The sequence below is a fragment of the Populus euphratica genome, unplaced genomic scaffold (genome assembly GCF_000495115.2).
Source record: "Populus euphratica unplaced genomic scaffold, PopEup_1.0 scaffold4.1, whole genome shotgun sequence".
Lineage (NCBI taxonomy): Eukaryota > Viridiplantae > Streptophyta > Magnoliopsida > Malpighiales > Salicaceae > Populus > Populus euphratica.
In genome coordinates, this window is record NW_011499859.1 from 759,170 (window position 1) to 778,081 (window position 18,912).

Sequence of the window (18,912 nt, forward strand, 5' to 3'; positions counted from 1 at the left end):
GTGCATGTTGTCAACATGCTCTACATGCGGATGTCAGTCTATGTTGTGCAAACCCAACCACATTCAGTGCTCCTGCTTTTCTTTCACTATTTTTTAATCCAACAAATCACACGCTCATCGCATCAATGTGTTTGGTGTTGATTTTATAAATATATTGTTGCTTTTATTTAGCTTAAAGATACAGTAATCATTGACCTCTCGACCATCTTTCATGTTGATTTTCCTCTGCTCTATTCTCCGATCATGCTTGGATCTTCTTTTTATCTTAATCATTCATGGTTCACTGCCAAACAGTTGCTTTTTAACCCTCCATATCCATGTGTTTTTGTTTGCTTTGTTTCCTCCTCCAGTTATTTTCCTTATGAATCCTTAATTTGGAATTTGATTGCAGGAACAGTCAGCAAGTGGCCACAACTCTGCAAATTGATATATATATATATATATATAGATCTTCGTGGAGGTTTTATTATACCTTTTTTGCTCTTCTCCATAATCCTTTATTAAGGCCTCTTCTGCAGATTCAGATGAAGGATGCGCACAACAATAGCTTCATTGTTTGTTTCCTTTCTTTAATTTTCCAAACAAGACTTGCGAGTCACGCTAAGAAAATCTATGCTTCTTGAACTATAATCGTCCTCAAAAAATGTATGGTTTATGCATTTACTGCTGGTTTTGGCCTTCTTCTTGCCATGTTTGTTAAAATCCTCTTCTTCCCATAAAAATTCATTTTTAACTGACCTCATTGCTTTCATTCCAAACCATTGTCGATGAACTTTAATTCAGTTGCCTTTCGATTTCAACCATCCAAAGTTAATGAACGATTCAGTGCCTCGCTATATAGCGCAAGCGCAAATCTAGTTATAAACAAAGAGACATAGGCATTTTATTATAATATGTGCACGGTTTACCAAGACATAAAACACCATGCAATGCATTGTTCCCTTACAAAGCAATTTTTTAAAGTTCAATTTTCTTCCTGAAATTTTTCAAAAATTTAATTTGGTACCTAAAGTTTTTAATTTTGCATTCTTGGTCCCTGTAGTTCAAGTGCATATGTTTCAATTTTTTTATTCTCTTCCTGATTTTCTGATCATCTTCTAATAGATGACATCATATCTGCCTAAATAGACAACGTATTATCCACTGATTTAAAAAAAAACCAATGCACGCATAAGCTTTTTCATTTTAAGCTTGGCATATAAGCCTGTCCTTGTCAACCAACCAAATGTGCCTTAGTTGTTCTTTAAAGCCTAAGCGTGTATGAGCTTCATTCTCTTAGCCTTTAAATTTTTAATTTAAAAAAAATAAAATTGTCTTTTGATAAATAATTAAAATAATATTTTTTTAAAAATGATTCAATTATATCAGTTTCTTTAAATAAGGTTATTTTTTTATGGTAATATTTTCAATTACTTTATGAATAATTTATATATGAATCTAATATGTAAGGTTACAAAAAATTATACATAAATATGTAATGAGAATATATATTCTTTATTATGAGTTCTTATATAATTTTCACAAATTAATTTTTCTTTTATTTTTAAATACAAGCTCACATAACTTATCAAGACATGATTTTTTACTTTTTGTTATTGAAACTTGTTTTTCACATGATAAGTTTTTATTTAAATCCTTTAAATAAAAAAAAATATTTTTTTCTCTAAAGTTTAAATTCTAAATAAAATATTTTTTTCTCTAAAGTTTAAATTCTTTAAACTCTTTTGAATATTTATTTTAATTACGAAAAACATTAAACAAAAATAACTTTGAAAATGATTTTCTTGCCTTCCTTATTTTTTATATTCCATAGTTTATTACACCTATGCTATTTATAATTAGTAAGACTCTATATAGCCTATATTTATAAAATATTTGCATGTACATTTAGTTTTGCTTCTTATTATAATTTTTTTATTTAGCATTCACAATTTTTTTTATGATTTATTAGTTGATATATTTTTGATTTATTAATATATATTATCTTTTTATTTTTAATTAAAATATTCGATGACACCAAAAACTGTCTCACTAACATAAATACTTTCTTCTATTTCATTAAAATTTAACTTAAAATATCAGTGATAGCATCGCTTGGATATCTTAACAACTTATTTGATATTGTGATAATGATTATTTTTAAAATATTTTTTATTTAAAAATATATTAAAATAATATTAGTTTTTAATTTTAAAATTTATTTTTAATATTAACATGTCAAAATAATTTGAAAAAAATAAATTTTTTATTTTAAAATTATTAATATTAACATGTTAAAATAATTTGAAAATATAAAAATTTTAAAATAAAAAATTTATTTTTAAAAATATTTTTAAAACATGAAAAAAATGCTAATACAACCTAAACTAATCTCTGAAAAATCAACCACGGTTTTGACCTCCTGGGACCAACAATAGGATCCAACTGCAATGACTATGACCAGACTTGGACTATCCTGTGGCCTCTCTTATTTTGCCCAATATTTCAACATGTCAAAAACAATTATATCCCTCCACTTAACAGCAAATGATTAAGACAAATCGAAAATAATTTATTTTAAGCAAAAGAAATATAAGGATACTTTCACCATTCAAGCCGCTATCATGGCTAGACGCGTGGTGTATTTCACAGAAGCCTGGGTGAGGCGGGACGCAGAATTATCGTCGGCGAGCTGCAAACACCGCATGCAGGGGTGGTAATGCATTCTCGACACTAGCAGACATCTGCAGCCCTAATATGGGGTAAGATATATATTCCTTGCAGGTAGAAATACATATTCATTTTGGACTTTGGCCTGTAGCTACCGTTGAATAGGATAATTAATTTTCATCTCTCTCCAAATAAAAAAAAGAGTAATGCAATCGGATTCACAACAATTATTAATTATTTTCAAAGAATATATATATATATATATATAAGAACAATATAAGTATTTTAAAAAAAATACCAGTAGGGCACCGTCAGCAAAAACATTTATTCTTCTAACAAAATATATGATATGAATGATGGGGTAAATGCCTCTACCTCTCATACGTGTGTTACACGCATATTAGATGAGAGTGGGGCTGAATCCACATATATACTATCTATACTGTACTATGTTTTGATTTTATTTTTTCAGCAGCAGTTTATATGACTGGCGGCGGTCATTGAATGCTTTCGTTAACTTGCATTGAATTCTCGGTTATAATAATATCATAATAATTCACTATTTTTAACCGTTATCAGAGGTACTAGTTGGTATTTAAAATATATATATAAAAAGTTTATTATATTCCCTCCCCCCTACCCCCATCCTTCGATCTTTCTCTATATAAGCAGCCCTCCACTTCATCGTTTAACCCAAAAGAGGAAACCCACAATAAACTCACACTCTTGAAAAACTCAAGTTTTCAGCCTTTTCCTTGTCTCCATGGAAACACAAATAGATAGCTTTTGGGTATTGGCTCTAGTTTCCAAATGCAAAGCCTTTTCTTTTCAAGACCCCATCTTCCTTCTTCTTTATCTTTTCCTGGCTTGGCTAGCCATTGCTTTGTGCTACTGGGTTTACCCTGGAGGCCCCGCCTGGGGCAAGTATTGGCTCAAAAGAGGAACCTGCTCGAAAGCCAAGATGATTCCGGGACCTAGAGGGTTTCCAGTGATAGGAAGCATGACCCTCATGGTAAACTTGGCTCACCACAAGCTTGCTGCTGCAGCCAAGACTATCAAAGCTAAAAGACTCATGGCTTTTAGCATGGGAGAGACTAGGGTTATTATCACATGCAATCCTGATGTAGCCAAAGACATCTTGAACAGTTCAGTATTTGCTGATCGTCCAGTTAAAGAGTCTGCTTATAAGCTCATGTTTAATAGAGCTATTGGTTTTGCTCCCTATGGGGTTTATTGGAGAACTCTAAGGAGAATTGCAGCCACCCATCTTCTTTGTCCTAAACAAATCAGCTCTACAGAGCCACAGAGACTCGATATTGCTTCTCAAATGGTATCAATAATAGCATGTCAAGGTGGAGATTACTTTCGTGTTCGAGACATACTGAGGAAAGCTTCACTGAACAACATGATGTGCTCAGTTTTCGGTCGTAAATATGATCTAGGCACATCAAATAATGAAATTGAGGAACTTGGAGGACTTGTTGATGAAGGTTATGATCTTCTAGGGAAGCTTAATTGGTCTGATCATCTACCTTGGCTTGCAAATTTAGACCTTCAAAAAATCAGGTTCAGGTGCTCCAATTTGGTTCCTAAAGTGAACCGGTTTGTGAACCGGATTATTCAAGAACATAGAGAGGACCAAAGTGGCCAAAGAAGAAATGACTTTGTTGATGTTCTGCTCTCTCTTCACGGACCGGACAAGTTATCAGTCCATGACATAGTTGCTGTTCTTTGGGTAAGCAAAAAACTTGCCTCAAAAATTTTATTTCTTGATGCATGTATATATATATATATATATTGTCAAATTTAATAGATTCTGATTTACATAGAGAAATGCTAGTATCATACATGAGTGGCATATCTGCGAACAAGAGATTATATGCTGTGTGGTGATGCAGTATCAGAGCGGCTTATATGTAGATGCAAGACATTAATATTGTTTTCATATGGATCAAGACTTGACTAGTTTTTACATGAATATATATTCTGTGATGTTACCGTAGCACCACAAGATTCGAGTCATTGAGTGTTCCTCTTTATATTTATCAGAATTGTTGTGTCAACCAATAAAATCCACATCACTTTTCATTTATATATATTTCTTATGTGTTTTCTCTCGCGTGATGCTTTTTTTTATTTGCCCTCGATGATGTTGGTTGTTTTTATATATATATATATATATATATATAGGGCAAAGAAAGGAATCGAAAGTGGAATCTTAGCTGAATTTGCAAGCTGCTTATATTCCTTCCTTTCTTTTCTTGGATTTAATTGTCGATCCTACCGTATCGCTATGCGTGCTCTTTCATTAATTAATTTCTTTAATTACATCGTCTGATAATGTAGGAGATGATTTTTAGAGGAACAGATACAGTGGCAGTTCTAATAGAGTGGATACTAGCGAGGATGATACTTCACCCTGATATCCAATCAAAAGTGCATGATGAGCTTGATCAAGTTGCGGGAAGATCAAGGCCGCTGATGGAAGCAGACATACAATCGATGGTTTACCTGCCGGCGGTTGTGAAAGAGGTTCTAAGGTTACACCCCCCGGGGCCACTCTTGTCATGGGCGCGTTTAGCGATCACGGACACTGATGTTGATGGATATGATGTGCCAGCGGGGACCACAGCTATGGTTAATATGTGGGCCATAACAAGGGACCCGCAAGTTTGGGTGGACCCACTAAAGTTCTCGCCAGAGAGATTTTTGAGCAAGGAAGTCACTGCTGACGTGGAGTTCTCTGTGTCAGGGTCTGACCTCAGGCTGGCTCCATTCGGGTCGGGTCGTAGGACTTGCCCGGGAAGGACACTGGGTTTGGCCACCGTTAGCTTCTGGGTTGGGAGTTTGTTGCATGAGTTTGAGTGGGTGCGGTGTGGCCATGAGCCGGTGGACCTCTCTGAAGTGTTGAGGTTGTCTTGTGAAATGGCCAAACCACTCACGGCCAAGGTGAATCCAAGGAGAAGATAATCATCGAGCATCGTCGTCCGATTCGCTTGGAAATGGATGCAGAAATGTTATGATGTGATGCGCGTTCACTCAGTTGTAGATAGACCCTTCATAGCCTATATATGTAGGTAATTATGGTTCGGGTATTTGCTTGTTAGGATTGATGTGTGTGTGCTTTCGGTGGATGATGAAGAAATAATATCCAGCCTTTTCCTTTGCTAGGCTAACGGAGGAAGATGATAAATGGCATTGATGCATAAATTAATCAGGAGCATTCAAGATTCATTTCAATGGCGCACTAACGACTAATATATAAATGGGCACTCTTCACAATTCGATCTTCTTTTTTCATTTTCAATACTCTGCGTATTAGCTTCTGACAAATCATTCACAGTATTCATAATTCTAGATGAATTACAAACATCTTAATTAACAACAACAAAAACAAAATTGTACTCTCCATGAATGTGTTATTCCACTTCTTCTCGTAAAATATTAAAATATTATTTATTATAATATTATTAAAATATCATTATATATTGGACTTTATATTTTTTTAATTTATTTTTTACAAAATTACTATAATCTAATTAACAGGATCATAAATTTAACTAGTTAATTAGGTCGACTTGAGTTTTTTTTTTTCTGTTTGATCTTTTTTTTTTAATTTTATTTTTTAAAATTTAATTGATTAAAAATTAATTTTTATAATTTGTTTCAATGAGATCAAATAACTCAGATTATTTGATCATTAATGCTTTTATACACTAGGCTAATCTATATTAAAGAATAATATCAATAAAAAAAATGCTTATAAATAAATCTCAATAAATAGTTTTATGCTAGATAGGTGGCCCATATAGTGTCTCAAGCTGAAATTCTTTCCATCATAACAAAAAGGTGTTAAGGCGACATGAGTATTTTCAAATAAGCAAAAACAAATCAAGACTCAGGTCATTGACTTGATTAGATTAAATAGGCTTGAATAATTTCAAAAAACTTAAATAAAAAATGCAAAAAAATAAAGAAATTGAAAAAAAAATAGCAAAGAAAAAATGTATAAAAAACCCGAGCCCATCTAGGTTAGTATGCTAAATCTGTGACCTGATCGTGATACTAAGGTCACCTTGTCGAAAGAAAATTGAATAAAATAACAAAGTTCAATTATCAACCAACTCAATATTAAATGATGAAACTGAAAAAATAATTTAAAAAATAAAAAAATTGATTCAACTCAATTTAATTCATTGACTTTGTGATCATAGACATATGATAGAGATAATCTCATGGGAAAAAAAAGCATAAAAATCAATTTTCAATATATCAAACATTGAAGGATGAGATATAAAACATAAAAATTAGTAAAGGATGAAAAAAAATTCAAAGTCAACCCATGACCCTAATCATGAGCCCGAGACTAAATCTATAGAAAATAAACCCTAAAAAATAAAGAAGTAAAATTCTCAATCACAAAATAATAAGGGATGAAATTGGGTGGAATAAAAAAGAATGTAAAACAAAATAAATAACAATAAAAAAAAGATACAACATCTGACATAAAAATAGACCCAATGTTGATGGAAAAAAATTAAAAAACAATCAATTAAGAAAAGGATAAAAAAGAAACAAATAGATTTAAAAGATTGAGAACAAAATGATGAGGGATGATATTGTAGGGGAAAAAGTAATCTACAAAAGATTAAGAAAATCAAAATAAATAGCAATAAAAATATGATGATCAAAATTTGATATAAAAATTAAATGAAGTCAGATGATATAGGATAAAATTGAAGAAAAAAACTAACATACAAAAGAAAAAAATAGCAATCAAAAGAATAAGGACCAAATTTGATATAAAAATTAAATAAAATCAAATATCAAGAGATGAAATTGAAGAAAAAATTAATCTACATAAGATTAAAAAAAACAAAATACTTAGCAATAAAAAAATAATGATCAAATTTGATATAAAGCAAAATACTTAGTAATAAAAAAATAATGATCAAATTTGATATAAAAACAAATAAAATCAAATAATAAGTAATGAAATTGAAGAAAAAAGATAACCCACGAAATATTTTTAAAATATATATATAGCAATAAAAAAACAATGATGAAATTATATATAAAAAACAAATGAAATGAATTTTTCGTATTTTACAAAATAAAAGAGAAGAGAAGAAAAATGAAACCACGCTACTGATCAGTGGTGACATACACCCCACTATTGACAAGATCTTGATGCATTTTTTTAAAAATAATTTTAAAATAACTTTGAAAGGTGATAATTGACCAATAAAAAAGTTTGTATATGTCGCAAGAATAGTATTGGCTCCTTCTATTTACTGGTATGTGCAAGCCATGTGTTCTTTTAAAATATATTTCATGTATATTAAAAGATGTAATTATCCCTAATTTTATTTGTTATTTACAAAAAAGCCATAGTGAATGATGAAAACACTTCTAATGCAAGTTCAATAAAATATAAATTCAAGAGTATTAAAGTAATCATTATGCAACAAAGGATGAAAAGATATGCCTTTGACCTCTAGTTAAATTTTCTTTGATTCCAAGGGTAAGTAAATAATTCCATCGTGCAAAAAGCAAAATGTAAAGAGACTGATTTATCTTATTCAATTTAATAATATTATAAAAAAACTATTTTATCCTCAATTCATTCTTTTTTATATTCTATTGTCGAGGGCAAGAACATATATCAGTCTTGATCCACAATACATTGTCACTTTAAATGGACTAAGATTAATAATAGAAATAAAGAATTTATATGTAATTATTCTATTAACTAGTTGTGCACCTGTATTAGCGAGAGAGTAATTTATATGTAAAAAAATTGATACGAGTTAGTAATAGTAAATCTCGTATTGCATAAATAGTCTCCTGGAATTCTATTCAATAAAAGTTTGAATATTTTTGCAATCAAATAAACATAGAGTTTTTCAAAAGAATTTTCCATACATGATAAATAACATTTGGTATCTTGAGTTTTTTCTTACTTTCTTTCTTGGATAAATTCGGTAATCCGCACATAAATTTTAAGAAATAGGTAAATTAACATCACAACAAAAAAAAAATAACAAAATAATATATTTTTATTTCTTGTGGTTTAGAATCACAATATATATTAAATGCCGTGTTTTTAAATCATAATAATTAATTAATATTACAATTAAAAATCACAACATGAATTAAAATTAAAATTAGGTTGAGCACTTGAGGGCCTCAAGGATGCCTTCTTCCTCCCCAGGTATGAACTCACCACAACCGTCTTTTGCTTTCCCGCAAATAGACGTTGCTGCATGGTTTTCAAGGCATTCCTTGTACCTCATCACTTTCTTGTAGGGTCTTTTGATCCTCCTGCTGGCTTGAAGAGGAATGTCCATTTTCTTGGGAAATAAAATAGAGAGAAAAACTTCAACAGCAACAGCAACAGCAACTCGAGTCCCCGCCAACAAAAACATGTTGAGTTTATTTTGTGAAGCGCAACATGTTAAGATGACAAATTAAAAGTATGTTATTTTACTAAAAAAAAATTAAATCCTTCTTTTTTTATATTTTATGGGAATTTGTTTGTTTTTTTGTTGTTATAGGTTCCTCTATTATACCAACACTACTCCTAATGATAAATATGACATATTCTTTTATGCATTTTATAGACTAATTTCCTTCATTTAATATTAAATATATTTAATTAATCTATTTAAAGAAAGGGAGGGTGTTAGATTCATTTATGTTTTTATGATTAATCATTAATTATGTGTATTTACAATACCAACAACATGCTAGATTGAGTGGAATCCTTGAATGCAAGATATCCTTTTATGATAATGATCATGTCTCCAATAATCATTAAAACAAAAACAAATCATAAATAACAATTAAATAAGATCACTTACTAGCCTACATGCATCCCCTTACAATCAAAATCATGAACCATAATTAAGTGAGTGTATTTGTCAACCTCTAAAAGATCAAAACCCACATGATAGAGCTCAATCTTCCTCAGTCCAAATAATTGAGCAAACATAGTTCTAACTATCATAACTACATGTTTTTGTATTTGTTTTACTATATCATTTATGTTTTATGTCATCGCTGATATCATTTTTTATGATATTTGATTTGTTTTTGTGAGCCTTGGACCGCTCATTTATCTTAAAAAAAAAACACCATCTCAAGACTGTTTATTACATACTAATTTTATTTATCTTAAAAAAAAAAAAAAACACTATCTCAAGACTGTTTATTACATACTAATTTTAGTTTTTTTTAATCTCCTTCCTACAAGTGCCCATGTTCTATATATATATATATATATAAACAAACTAAATTGAGGGTGGTTTTATTTTGGATGACACATAAACTCTTTTACAATTCATTATAAATTTCAATAATAATTTTTTTCATTTCAATTACCAAACTTTTTTTTCAATTGCATCTTGCAAGTGTTGTTTGTAGTGTTTCATGAGTTGAGTGTTTCTTCTCTTTTCATATTATTTAGATTTTAATATTTTTACCATATTTTAATGCTTGATTGAGGGTAAATTTAATTAGATGTACTTTGAATGTGTATTACAAGAACACCATTAAAAAAAAAAGATGAAATTAACAATCAGAAAAAAATGCTTAATCAATCTCAAATTCTTATGAAAAAATATTTATTAGTCCACATATTTTCCATTGATTTCTTTTTTAGTTCTTTTAGTTTTAAAATTTTAATTTTGGTTTAAAATTTTATGTTGTTAACATTTCAATCTTTTAAATTCAAGAAAATATAGAAAAAATTATCGGTTAGTTGCATTTTAACAATTAAAAAATTGATTTTATTGTTAATAAATTTTATTTAATAAAAAAATATCATTGAAAAGTTTTTTATCATTCATGTTATAGGTAAAAAGTAAATCAAGGCTGAAACTTTTTTATCCGGGTTAATTTGTTATTTCTTATCCTAATTTAAGACTAGAAATGAATATATTATGTTGTTTATGATTTTTTAAAAATGTTTTTTAATTAAAAAAAATTTAAAAAAAATTCCTCTCATATATATTCACTCTTTTACACCACACAAATTAAATGTTCCGTATCAAATCCTTGAAATGACATTCTAATTATCTTCCCAACAAAATAGTATTAATAAAATTAATTTCCTTATCCCACTCGAAAGAAAAGACTGATTTTTTTCTTGGCTGTACATGGTCCAACAATATGATCTTGATATCTATAACAAACAATAGCTATCTTTTGTCTTGAGATCCTTTTCTGGACCCTCCTGATCACCTTAAATAAGATGATCACAATCTCATAAACACGTAGCTGATAGCACGTGAAAACAGGTGGGCTGAAGGACATTGATACTGCTCGGTGAAAGTTCCATTACATGGGAGGAACTCCGACCATAGTTGGCCCAAAACAAAGGTGTGATCTAGTTATGTTCCACTGTATCTGTAGTTATATTGTCAAGCCCCTATCAGTATTTATCAGTCCTAATATGAACAAGTCCTATGCCTATGAACTACATGAAGAATCCAAACGTCTAGCTTGAACACCCCATGTCTTATTGGTTTGCTTCAACGTTCAATCACATACAGATATCTCTGTGTAGTGTGTACGTTTCTGCTTTCAAGATTGAGCTAAGATTTTCTTACGAAACTTAATTTTTTGGGGAGATGCTTCTACAATGTGTAGATGTAGATGTTTATATGACACCTGTTTGTGCATGTCTCCATCTGGTACCAACAACTAAATCTTAGTGGATTCCTTATGTTCTTCGGAGATAATGCAAGCTTTTTTGCTCCGAATTAAAACCTATAATCTATAGAAAATCGACGGCCTCTTGTTATTTAGTACCTGCCCCCCAGTTCACCATCCTCTGTTCGATGCCTGTGCTTGGTCCAATACTCTTATATATCCAGGACAGATTGTTACTATATTGATATATTAGCCTTACAACTAACAAATGCATGTCATCAAACACTGAATTTTAATTTGTATAACCTGAATCTTGCTGTTCTGAAAAAGCCTTTTCAAATTGGCTCCATTTCTGGGCCGAAGTGCCAACGAATCCCGTAGACATTCTCACCAATCCTGGTGAAATGACGGCAAGTGCCTGTTCCTTTCACTAGTAGTGCTACTACCAGAGCAAGGCATGAGGAATCCTCTCTGACAATTCAAAGGCAACCTTGGTATTCATTAGGCTCCTTGCTGAAGATCCATCATTGAATTCACCAGTTTGGCTGGACTACAGACAGCACTTGAGGATATTCCATTGATGCATTGGCAATAATTCTTGCTTTTTGGAAGACACCAGAATATGGCTATTGTTGGAATCAGTCGTGTCAACCGTGTGCTAAACCTACTAGCATATGTGGACCATCGGTAGCCTGCCTCTCATAGCCCTCCAAAACATCACTTGTTTTCGAAGCAGAAGAGGAGAGAAAAATCCGATCCGCAAAGAAACAAGATAAGGGACACATCACACAAACAATCACATGAGAAACAGAAGGAAATATCAAACTCAAATATAAGAACATCTTTTTGAAATGTCAAAAACAAAACCATAAAAAAATATTAAGAAAAATGTATGGTCTGAATAATTGGTAAAGTTGGCATGCTCATCTTTCACGACAGGAAAGATTCCATTACTTCAGTAAATTATATCCTTTTCATTTAAAAGATATATTTGTAAGCCTAAAAAAATCCCCTCAAATTTTGATTCGCATTCCTTCTTTTTTTCAAAATGAAAAGAAGAATTACCACTCAACGGTACACTTTTCAAATTCCATTGCCACAAGTTAGAGACTTTTTCCCCCTTTTATGGCAAGTAAATTAGCCAAATTCCACAACATCTTCACCTAAAAAACAAGCATGGCATTGCTCATCACACGCCTTCCGCGTTGCGCCAGCGTTGGTCAGAATGTCTGCGGCAGTTAGCTGTATTACTATATCTATACATCAAGTGAGTTTTTAGAAAACCTCCATTCGATCCCGTTGGCATATGGCAAGACAATATTTTTTGTTTTTGTTTATTTATTTATGTATCTGCTCACTCCATATTTATTTATTTATTTAGAACAATCTCAGCATTCCTTAAAACACTCATAATCCTCGTTTGTGATTTTAACTTTCGTTTATTTTTTTGTGTACTCACTGCTTATTTATTTATGCAAACGTTATCAGTGAAGAGAACTAACTTACTATATGGTAATCATTTCAAGTTTAGCAACAAACTTAGAGTTGGAAGGATTAAAACGTGGTTTTCAAAAGAAAGAAGAAGAAGAAAACTAGAGACCAAAATTTAAATTCTTAAACAAGAAGCTATTGCTCCCAAGCAAGGTCATGAGCAAGAGCGATGACAATAGCGCAGTGTAGTTCCTGCATTATGAAAGGCAAAGGATAAGATGCAAAACAACTTTTGTGGGCTTGTAGCTTAGAGTGCCACAGAAAGTTGAGACTTGAATTGAACATCTAATAGTGAGTGGAGACAACAAAAATCTGAACCGATTTCCAATTTTTTGTTAGGTCTCTTTGATGAAGGTGAATAGCAGCTCAGTGAGTTTGTTCTGTGCAAGTGATGATTTACTCTAATGACAGGAAATTTCCTCATTAACCGAAGAAAAAGAAATGCGGAGATGCCATTAAAGAAACACGAGATGTGATAAAATTTAGTTGTCATTTTTAGGAGGCATATAAATATCACAGATTCATGATCTGAGAATGCAACAGTCTGAGATATCAGAAAGTTCAAATAATCGAATTTTTATATTTCCAATTGTATACTGAAAATGGTTCGATAGCCAACAAATAACAGCTGTTGGATAGCATGCATGTGTCCTGTTTGCTGGGCTATACTTTTAGGTGATGCATGGCCTCGGTAGAGTGTTGCACGCCTTTTGTGCCGCTATGCGATGCCGGGGCTTTACAAGCACCACTTTGTAGATATTCTAGGAAATCCATCACTATTGTATCAGTCCAAGGAGCCCCAAGTGGAGCTTCACTACCAGCAATCCACCCTAGATGGCCACCTTTGGGTGTCACGATGAGCAAACAATTTGGATTTTCCTGTGACAGCAAGCCATGCACTTGTTTAAAAGGGGACGGGAGAGATGACAAAATGATTGGATGCACAACGAATCAAAGAACATTTAGGTTTGCCCTGGTGGTGATCAATTGGGCGGTTTATGGTTCAATGACATTGTTGTAGAAAGTGAATGCAGACTATGGTAGAAAGTATTCAGTTAACTAGAAAATCCTGAGCTGCCCTGTACCACTCAAATAGCACCATAAAGAATTTTTTTTTAAAAAAAAATTAACACCTTTTAAAAATGTTTAGGCAAAATAACAAGCGAAATAGCATTGGTACATGTATACAACATGTAACAAACTGTGTTATTTCACTATTAACTTTTTATACTTACGTTACTTGGCTAATATTTTTCTCAAATGGTGTTAATAAGCGAAAATACCCAAAATCAGCGAAGTTGGGGGCATGCCACAAGCTGGCTATTTTTAGTAAACTTCGAAGCTTGAGGACCAACGAGAGAGTTCCTAAAGCATTTCAAGTCAAACAATTCGGACAAGATATTTGATAACTTGCTTAAAAATACTACAAAAATTTATTCTGGACCAAATTTAAATTTTTATAGATGTAGGAAGGATCAACATTATTCCCAACCTAAAATTAAATTCCCATCTAAAAATGGTCTTTGTATACTTACTAAAAAAAGGATAAACCATTTGGGAAGGAACGTCAAGATGAAGAAAATCAAACAGTGGTTATTTTAGGTATCATGACTTCTAATTTTAAATTGGCATATAAAACAATTAACAAAGATGAAAAATGGTGGATGAAGACAAGGGGTGACCATTGAAGAATATCACTGGATCAGGTAAAGAACACATGCAGAAATAATGAATTTATTATAGTGTGCTAACAATTGTGACTCTTGATGAAGCTAAAAGTAATTAGTAGAACCAGAGTACCTTACCTGGTTATGCAGAAGTAAAAAACAGCACAAATAGCTATCCAGAAAGGCAGGGATATAGAAGGATACAAGATAGGGGGATAAGAACACTACATGACTTCTAGGGACAGAGCGCTGCATACCTTGATATCTTCAAAAGGAATTCCCCGGGCTGGAGCAATTGGATCATTGGCGGCCTGCAAATCAATTACAACTAAATCCAAATCTGAGCCAAATCTGAATACAATTTCACAACTTTCTGAAATCCAAATATCAAAGAAGGATCACAATCATTGGCAGCCTGCAAATTAATTACAAGTAAATCCAAAGCTGAGCCAAATCTGAATACAATTTCACAACTTTCTGAAATCCAAGTATCAAAGAAGGGACGCAAGTCAATGCATGCAAATCTATTTTCCTAAAAAATCTTCGATGTATCATGGGAATTACAATGCTTTCAGCTCCTTATAGTGAATAAAAACAACCAAAAGTCAAGTCCTCAATTGCTTCAGGTAAGTAAGATTGTGAGTATATGTTAGAGAAACATCCACACTCCCAGCAAATCCTTCACCTGGAACTAAATAAGCAGTCATACAAGGAGCCTAGTTGGTATAGACAAGACAAGACAGAAGTTCCAAAAATATCACATATCAATGTAGCTCGACCACGGCTTCAGCAACAAAATATGACCAAAACTTCAATGCCCAATTAATTCTCTACAGCACAGTATCAGACAAGATGTTCATGTAATCTGCAAAATTGGCACAGATGCATACCTGTATGCAAAGCAAAGGTGTGCGAACGTGTTTTATGGAATCTGAACTGCATGAATTAGAGTAGTAGTCATCCACCGACTTGAAACCAAATGAAACTGCCCAGTGAAGTTAAAAGTTGTGTGAGCTGATGGCATACCATAATAATCTCCAACACAACCATCATAAAAGAAAAGGGAAGAATTGCTTCTACAAGGAGCATCTACCTCGGGTTAGTCCTTCATCAAACTCCCTGACAGACTTGGCATTGGCAGCCAAAGGTATATTATATTCACCACCCATATCTTCAAAGAGAATAGCATGACTGCACAAAAAGGAGATTATGATACCATCTCTAAGAAGAAATATTGGCTGTGAGATGGAAGAACTTTATTGCAGAATTACTTCTTAAGAATTTTACGCAGAGCATTTGTGAGAGCTTTGTCATAAACAACATTAAAGCCCTTACGGAAATCCTCATCTGCAATGACCAAATTGAAAGGATTACACAATGATACAGCCCCAGTTATTGTTTGAGGTTCCTGCAAGCAATAAACAATGAAAAATAAAATAAATAAATAAATGCAGTAGTGCAAGAATATGGAAGAGGAAAAGGAAGCTAAAATAAAATAGCCGGTCCTTATGAATACATCATCAACATAAAGTAAATTTATATATCATAATTCAACGTAACAGAAAAAATATTCAGCACGCAGAAAAATTTAGTTTAAAGCTTAAACTGAACTCGACCTCGACGCCCCGATAATGCCTAAAGTAACCCATCACAACTCAACTAAACTTCAATCTCAAACTAGTTGGAATCAGCTCCAATAGTTCTGTTTCCTTCATTGAATGTGTCCATGGATCTATGTTGGATATGGCCAAACCATCTCAAGCATCACTTGTACTCAATAAATGCCCTCCCCAACTTCCAATGGATGCACCCGTTTCACATTGGTTCCTATGTTTCCACATCTACATCAAAAGTAATAATCTCAACATTCCAGTTCTTGATGGCTATCTCAAGTCAAATACTTTTCATACCTTATACTAAAACCTTCAACTTTAACAGTTTTTTTTCTGAGTTAGAAGAGGATTACAGCATCTTTTCCATAAAAGTTCCACGGACTTGAAAGGTGTCGATTGGTTGGAACGAGCAGAAAATATGTAAATACTAAAACAATATGCATCACCATATTCTCTAGCAAGAAATAAACATTATCGCCGCGCGGATATTTTAAAGACTAAATTAACATTTCCAGTGAAGTCGTTAAACTAAATAAAGCAACAAGCAATGATACTTACCTGAGCCAAATAATTGACAAGAATGTTGGCACCAAGAGACCACCCAACAGCATACAAATTAGCATTTGGATATCTAGTCCCAACATGTGCCACCACTTCATGCATATCTCCTATAAACGAAGCCGAATAGAACTGCATCATCAGTCCTTTACTTGGTAAAAATGATCACATACTGAAACCAACTCCTTTATTCTGATACCAAAATCAACTAGAGATTAATACAATAATCACATGAAATGTACCTGAGGAGTAGTGACAGGGCTGTTTCCACATCCTCTGCTATTAAAAACAACAACACGCCACCCTTTATTTCTTGCTTTAATTAACATATGCCTTACATATGAATCCTCACTCCCTCCTGTTAATCCTGGCTGCATTATAACCAAATCCAAACAACTCTCTTAATACACACACACACACACACACACACATATATATATATAAACCTTTATTTCCTTTTGCTACCAATCTATAACGTGCATAACGCCCTTACTACGTAGACTTAGGTTGCGTCTTGTTAATATCCCATAACAGAAAAGAAAGATGCAAAAGAGGTGTGTTTTGGGTGGAGAGACTGAGACTGAGACAAAGACAAAGACATAAAAACAAATCTATGCTTGAGACAATTTTGGAGTGAATTTATAGACATGCAGACATGTCCCTTCTTTCTCTTCTATATCTACCTTTATTGTTCCGAGATAGTGACCAAATGACAGAGTCATGCCAACAAAAACAAATAAATTTGATTGTTCTAGTCGGTGCCTTTATCAATATTTTTAGTAAGACTGTTGAAAAGGTACCGGTTGACAATGTTTGAAACATCTGTTCGGAAATTATCAATGCTTTAATTTCTCGGTGTCTTTGAACACACTAGGATTGCGTTTGATAATGTTTTTGAACTGCATTTCAAAGTGATTTTTAATGTGACTTTTCAGTTTTTTGTTCGAATGTTTTCTGATGGTTTTGATGATTATATCAAAAGGTCAAAAAAAAAATCACGAACTTCTCACCTCGTCATCAATTATAAGCTAAAAAAGGCAACTGCTGGTATACATAAACAGAATCTATCCAGAAAATCTATCCACAGAAAAATTAAAAACACAGTTTAAGAAGCTTGATAATAAATTCACACAGACCAGTAAAATGAGAACAGGAGAATTTGGTGGCAAGATTTGGTGGTCACCGGAGACCCAATCAAGAGCGACAGTACCATCATCTTTTGTACGGAGGCACTCACGTGTAAGCCTGGCATCAGGGGTGGCACGAAAGAATGAAGCAAAAATGGTTTCGACGTGACGGTTATTTCCGAGAAGAGGGAAAGGAGTGTAAGGACGGTGCAAAGAATTGAAGGCTGGAAGAAAGAGGTCACGCGCGCCACCGATTATCTCGAGGGAAGGGTGGGGAGTGTGCTGGTCAGGCATGGTGTTGGTGGCGGCGGCGGCGGGTTGGAGGGAGGAGTGCGGTCGACGGTGGCGACGGACAGGGGAGATGAGTGTGGATATGGGGGTTAAAGAGAGTTTGGCCATTTTGGTGGTTAAATGGGAGCTTGTTGAAGGTGGACTGTATGGTGAGCGATGCAGAGGAGCAGGTGTCATTGGATGGGACAGAATATTCAAATTGAGTGGTTGAGATTATAGGTGGGGAAAACATATATAATCAATTTTCGAAGTTTACCCTTTTAGTTATGCAAGAGTATTTTTTTTTTTTTAAGAAATAAGTATTTTTATCTGTTCAGTTTTGGTTTAGGGAGTTTTATAATTTATTTTTATTTTGTACGAGATTATTATGTTTTTTTAAAAAAAAATGTTTATTTTTGTTATTAAAATGATATAAATATAACTTTTTTTATTATATATATAGTCCAATAAAAAAATCATTTGAAAAGTTAATTATATTCGAGTGAAAAACAAGTGTATAATTTTTTTAATAAATTTGATATTTTTTTTCTATATTATTATAATTAATTGATTTATTTTTTTAGTAATCTTATTTTATTGGTTTTGATTTTTTTAAAAAATATATTAAAATAGCATAGAGAAAATATATTTTAGTATTTTATGTTTTTTTTTTTGGAAATGCATAAAATAAGCATGAAAGAATTAAAATAATATTTTTTAATATTTAACTTTCACACCCATCGAAGATACTCTAATCAAGCCCAAGCTGGTTGTCCGCCATGCTTTTCGACCTTGACCAATTATTCCCAGCTACCAGCATACATCACAATACTAACTAACAAGCTCACTCTTCTCAACTTGCCTCCTTAGTATGATACCCTA

General features: G+C 32.6%; 2 protein-coding genes across 2 annotated transcripts; one reads left to right on the plus strand and one right to left on the minus strand.

Annotated features, from left to right (window-relative positions):
• The first annotated feature begins 3,327 nt into the window (after positions 1 to 3,327).
• On the plus strand, positions 3,328 to 5,866 carry LOC105124201 (cytochrome P450 78A9-like). Its single transcript, XM_011024114.1, has 2 exons — positions 3,328 to 4,384; positions 4,996 to 5,866. Exons 1-2 carry the CDS (start codon positions 3,413 to 3,415, stop codon positions 5,617 to 5,619), a joined length of 1,596 nt encoding a protein of 531 aa, XP_011022416.1. The 5' UTR covers positions 3,328 to 3,412; the 3' UTR covers positions 5,620 to 5,866.
• A 7,387-nt stretch (positions 5,867 to 13,253) lies between these two features.
• On the minus strand, positions 13,254 to 18,242 carry LOC105124202 (esterase/lipase/thioesterase family protein). Its single transcript, XM_011024115.1, has 8 exons — positions 17,770 to 18,242; positions 16,876 to 17,004; positions 16,634 to 16,765; positions 15,734 to 15,870; positions 15,556 to 15,653; positions 15,353 to 15,447; positions 14,720 to 14,773; positions 13,254 to 13,674 (listed from the first exon to the last, which is right to left on the minus strand). The coding sequence occupies exons 1-8, from the start codon at positions 18,226 to 18,228 to the stop codon at positions 13,459 to 13,461; spliced, it is 1,320 nt and encodes a 439-aa protein (XP_011022417.1). The 5' UTR covers positions 18,229 to 18,242; the 3' UTR covers positions 13,254 to 13,458.
• Positions 18,243 to 18,912: the final 670 nt, after the last annotated feature.

Excerpts from the sequence above, each read along its gene's own strand:
- LOC105124201 (XM_011024114.1), top strand. The coding sequence starts at position 3,413 with ATGGAAACACAAATAGATAGCTTTTGGGTATTGGCTCTAGTTTCCAAA. Across the intron at positions 4,385-4,995 it reads ACATAGTTGCTGTTCTTTGG|GAGATGATTTTTAGAGGAAC; the intron begins GTAAGCAAAAAA and ends CTGATAATGTAG.
- LOC105124202 (XM_011024115.1), bottom strand. The coding sequence starts at position 18,228 with ATGACACCTGCTCCTCTGCATCGCTCACCATACAGTCCACCTTCAACA. Across the intron at positions 16,766-16,875 it reads GCCCTGTCACTACTCCTCAG|TTCTATTCGGCTTCGTTTAT; the intron begins GTACATTTCATG and ends CTGATGATGCAG. Across the intron at positions 14,774-15,352 it reads CACCTTTGCTTTGCATACAG|GCCGCCAATGATCCAATTGC; the intron begins GTATGCATCTGT and ends ATTGATTTGCAG.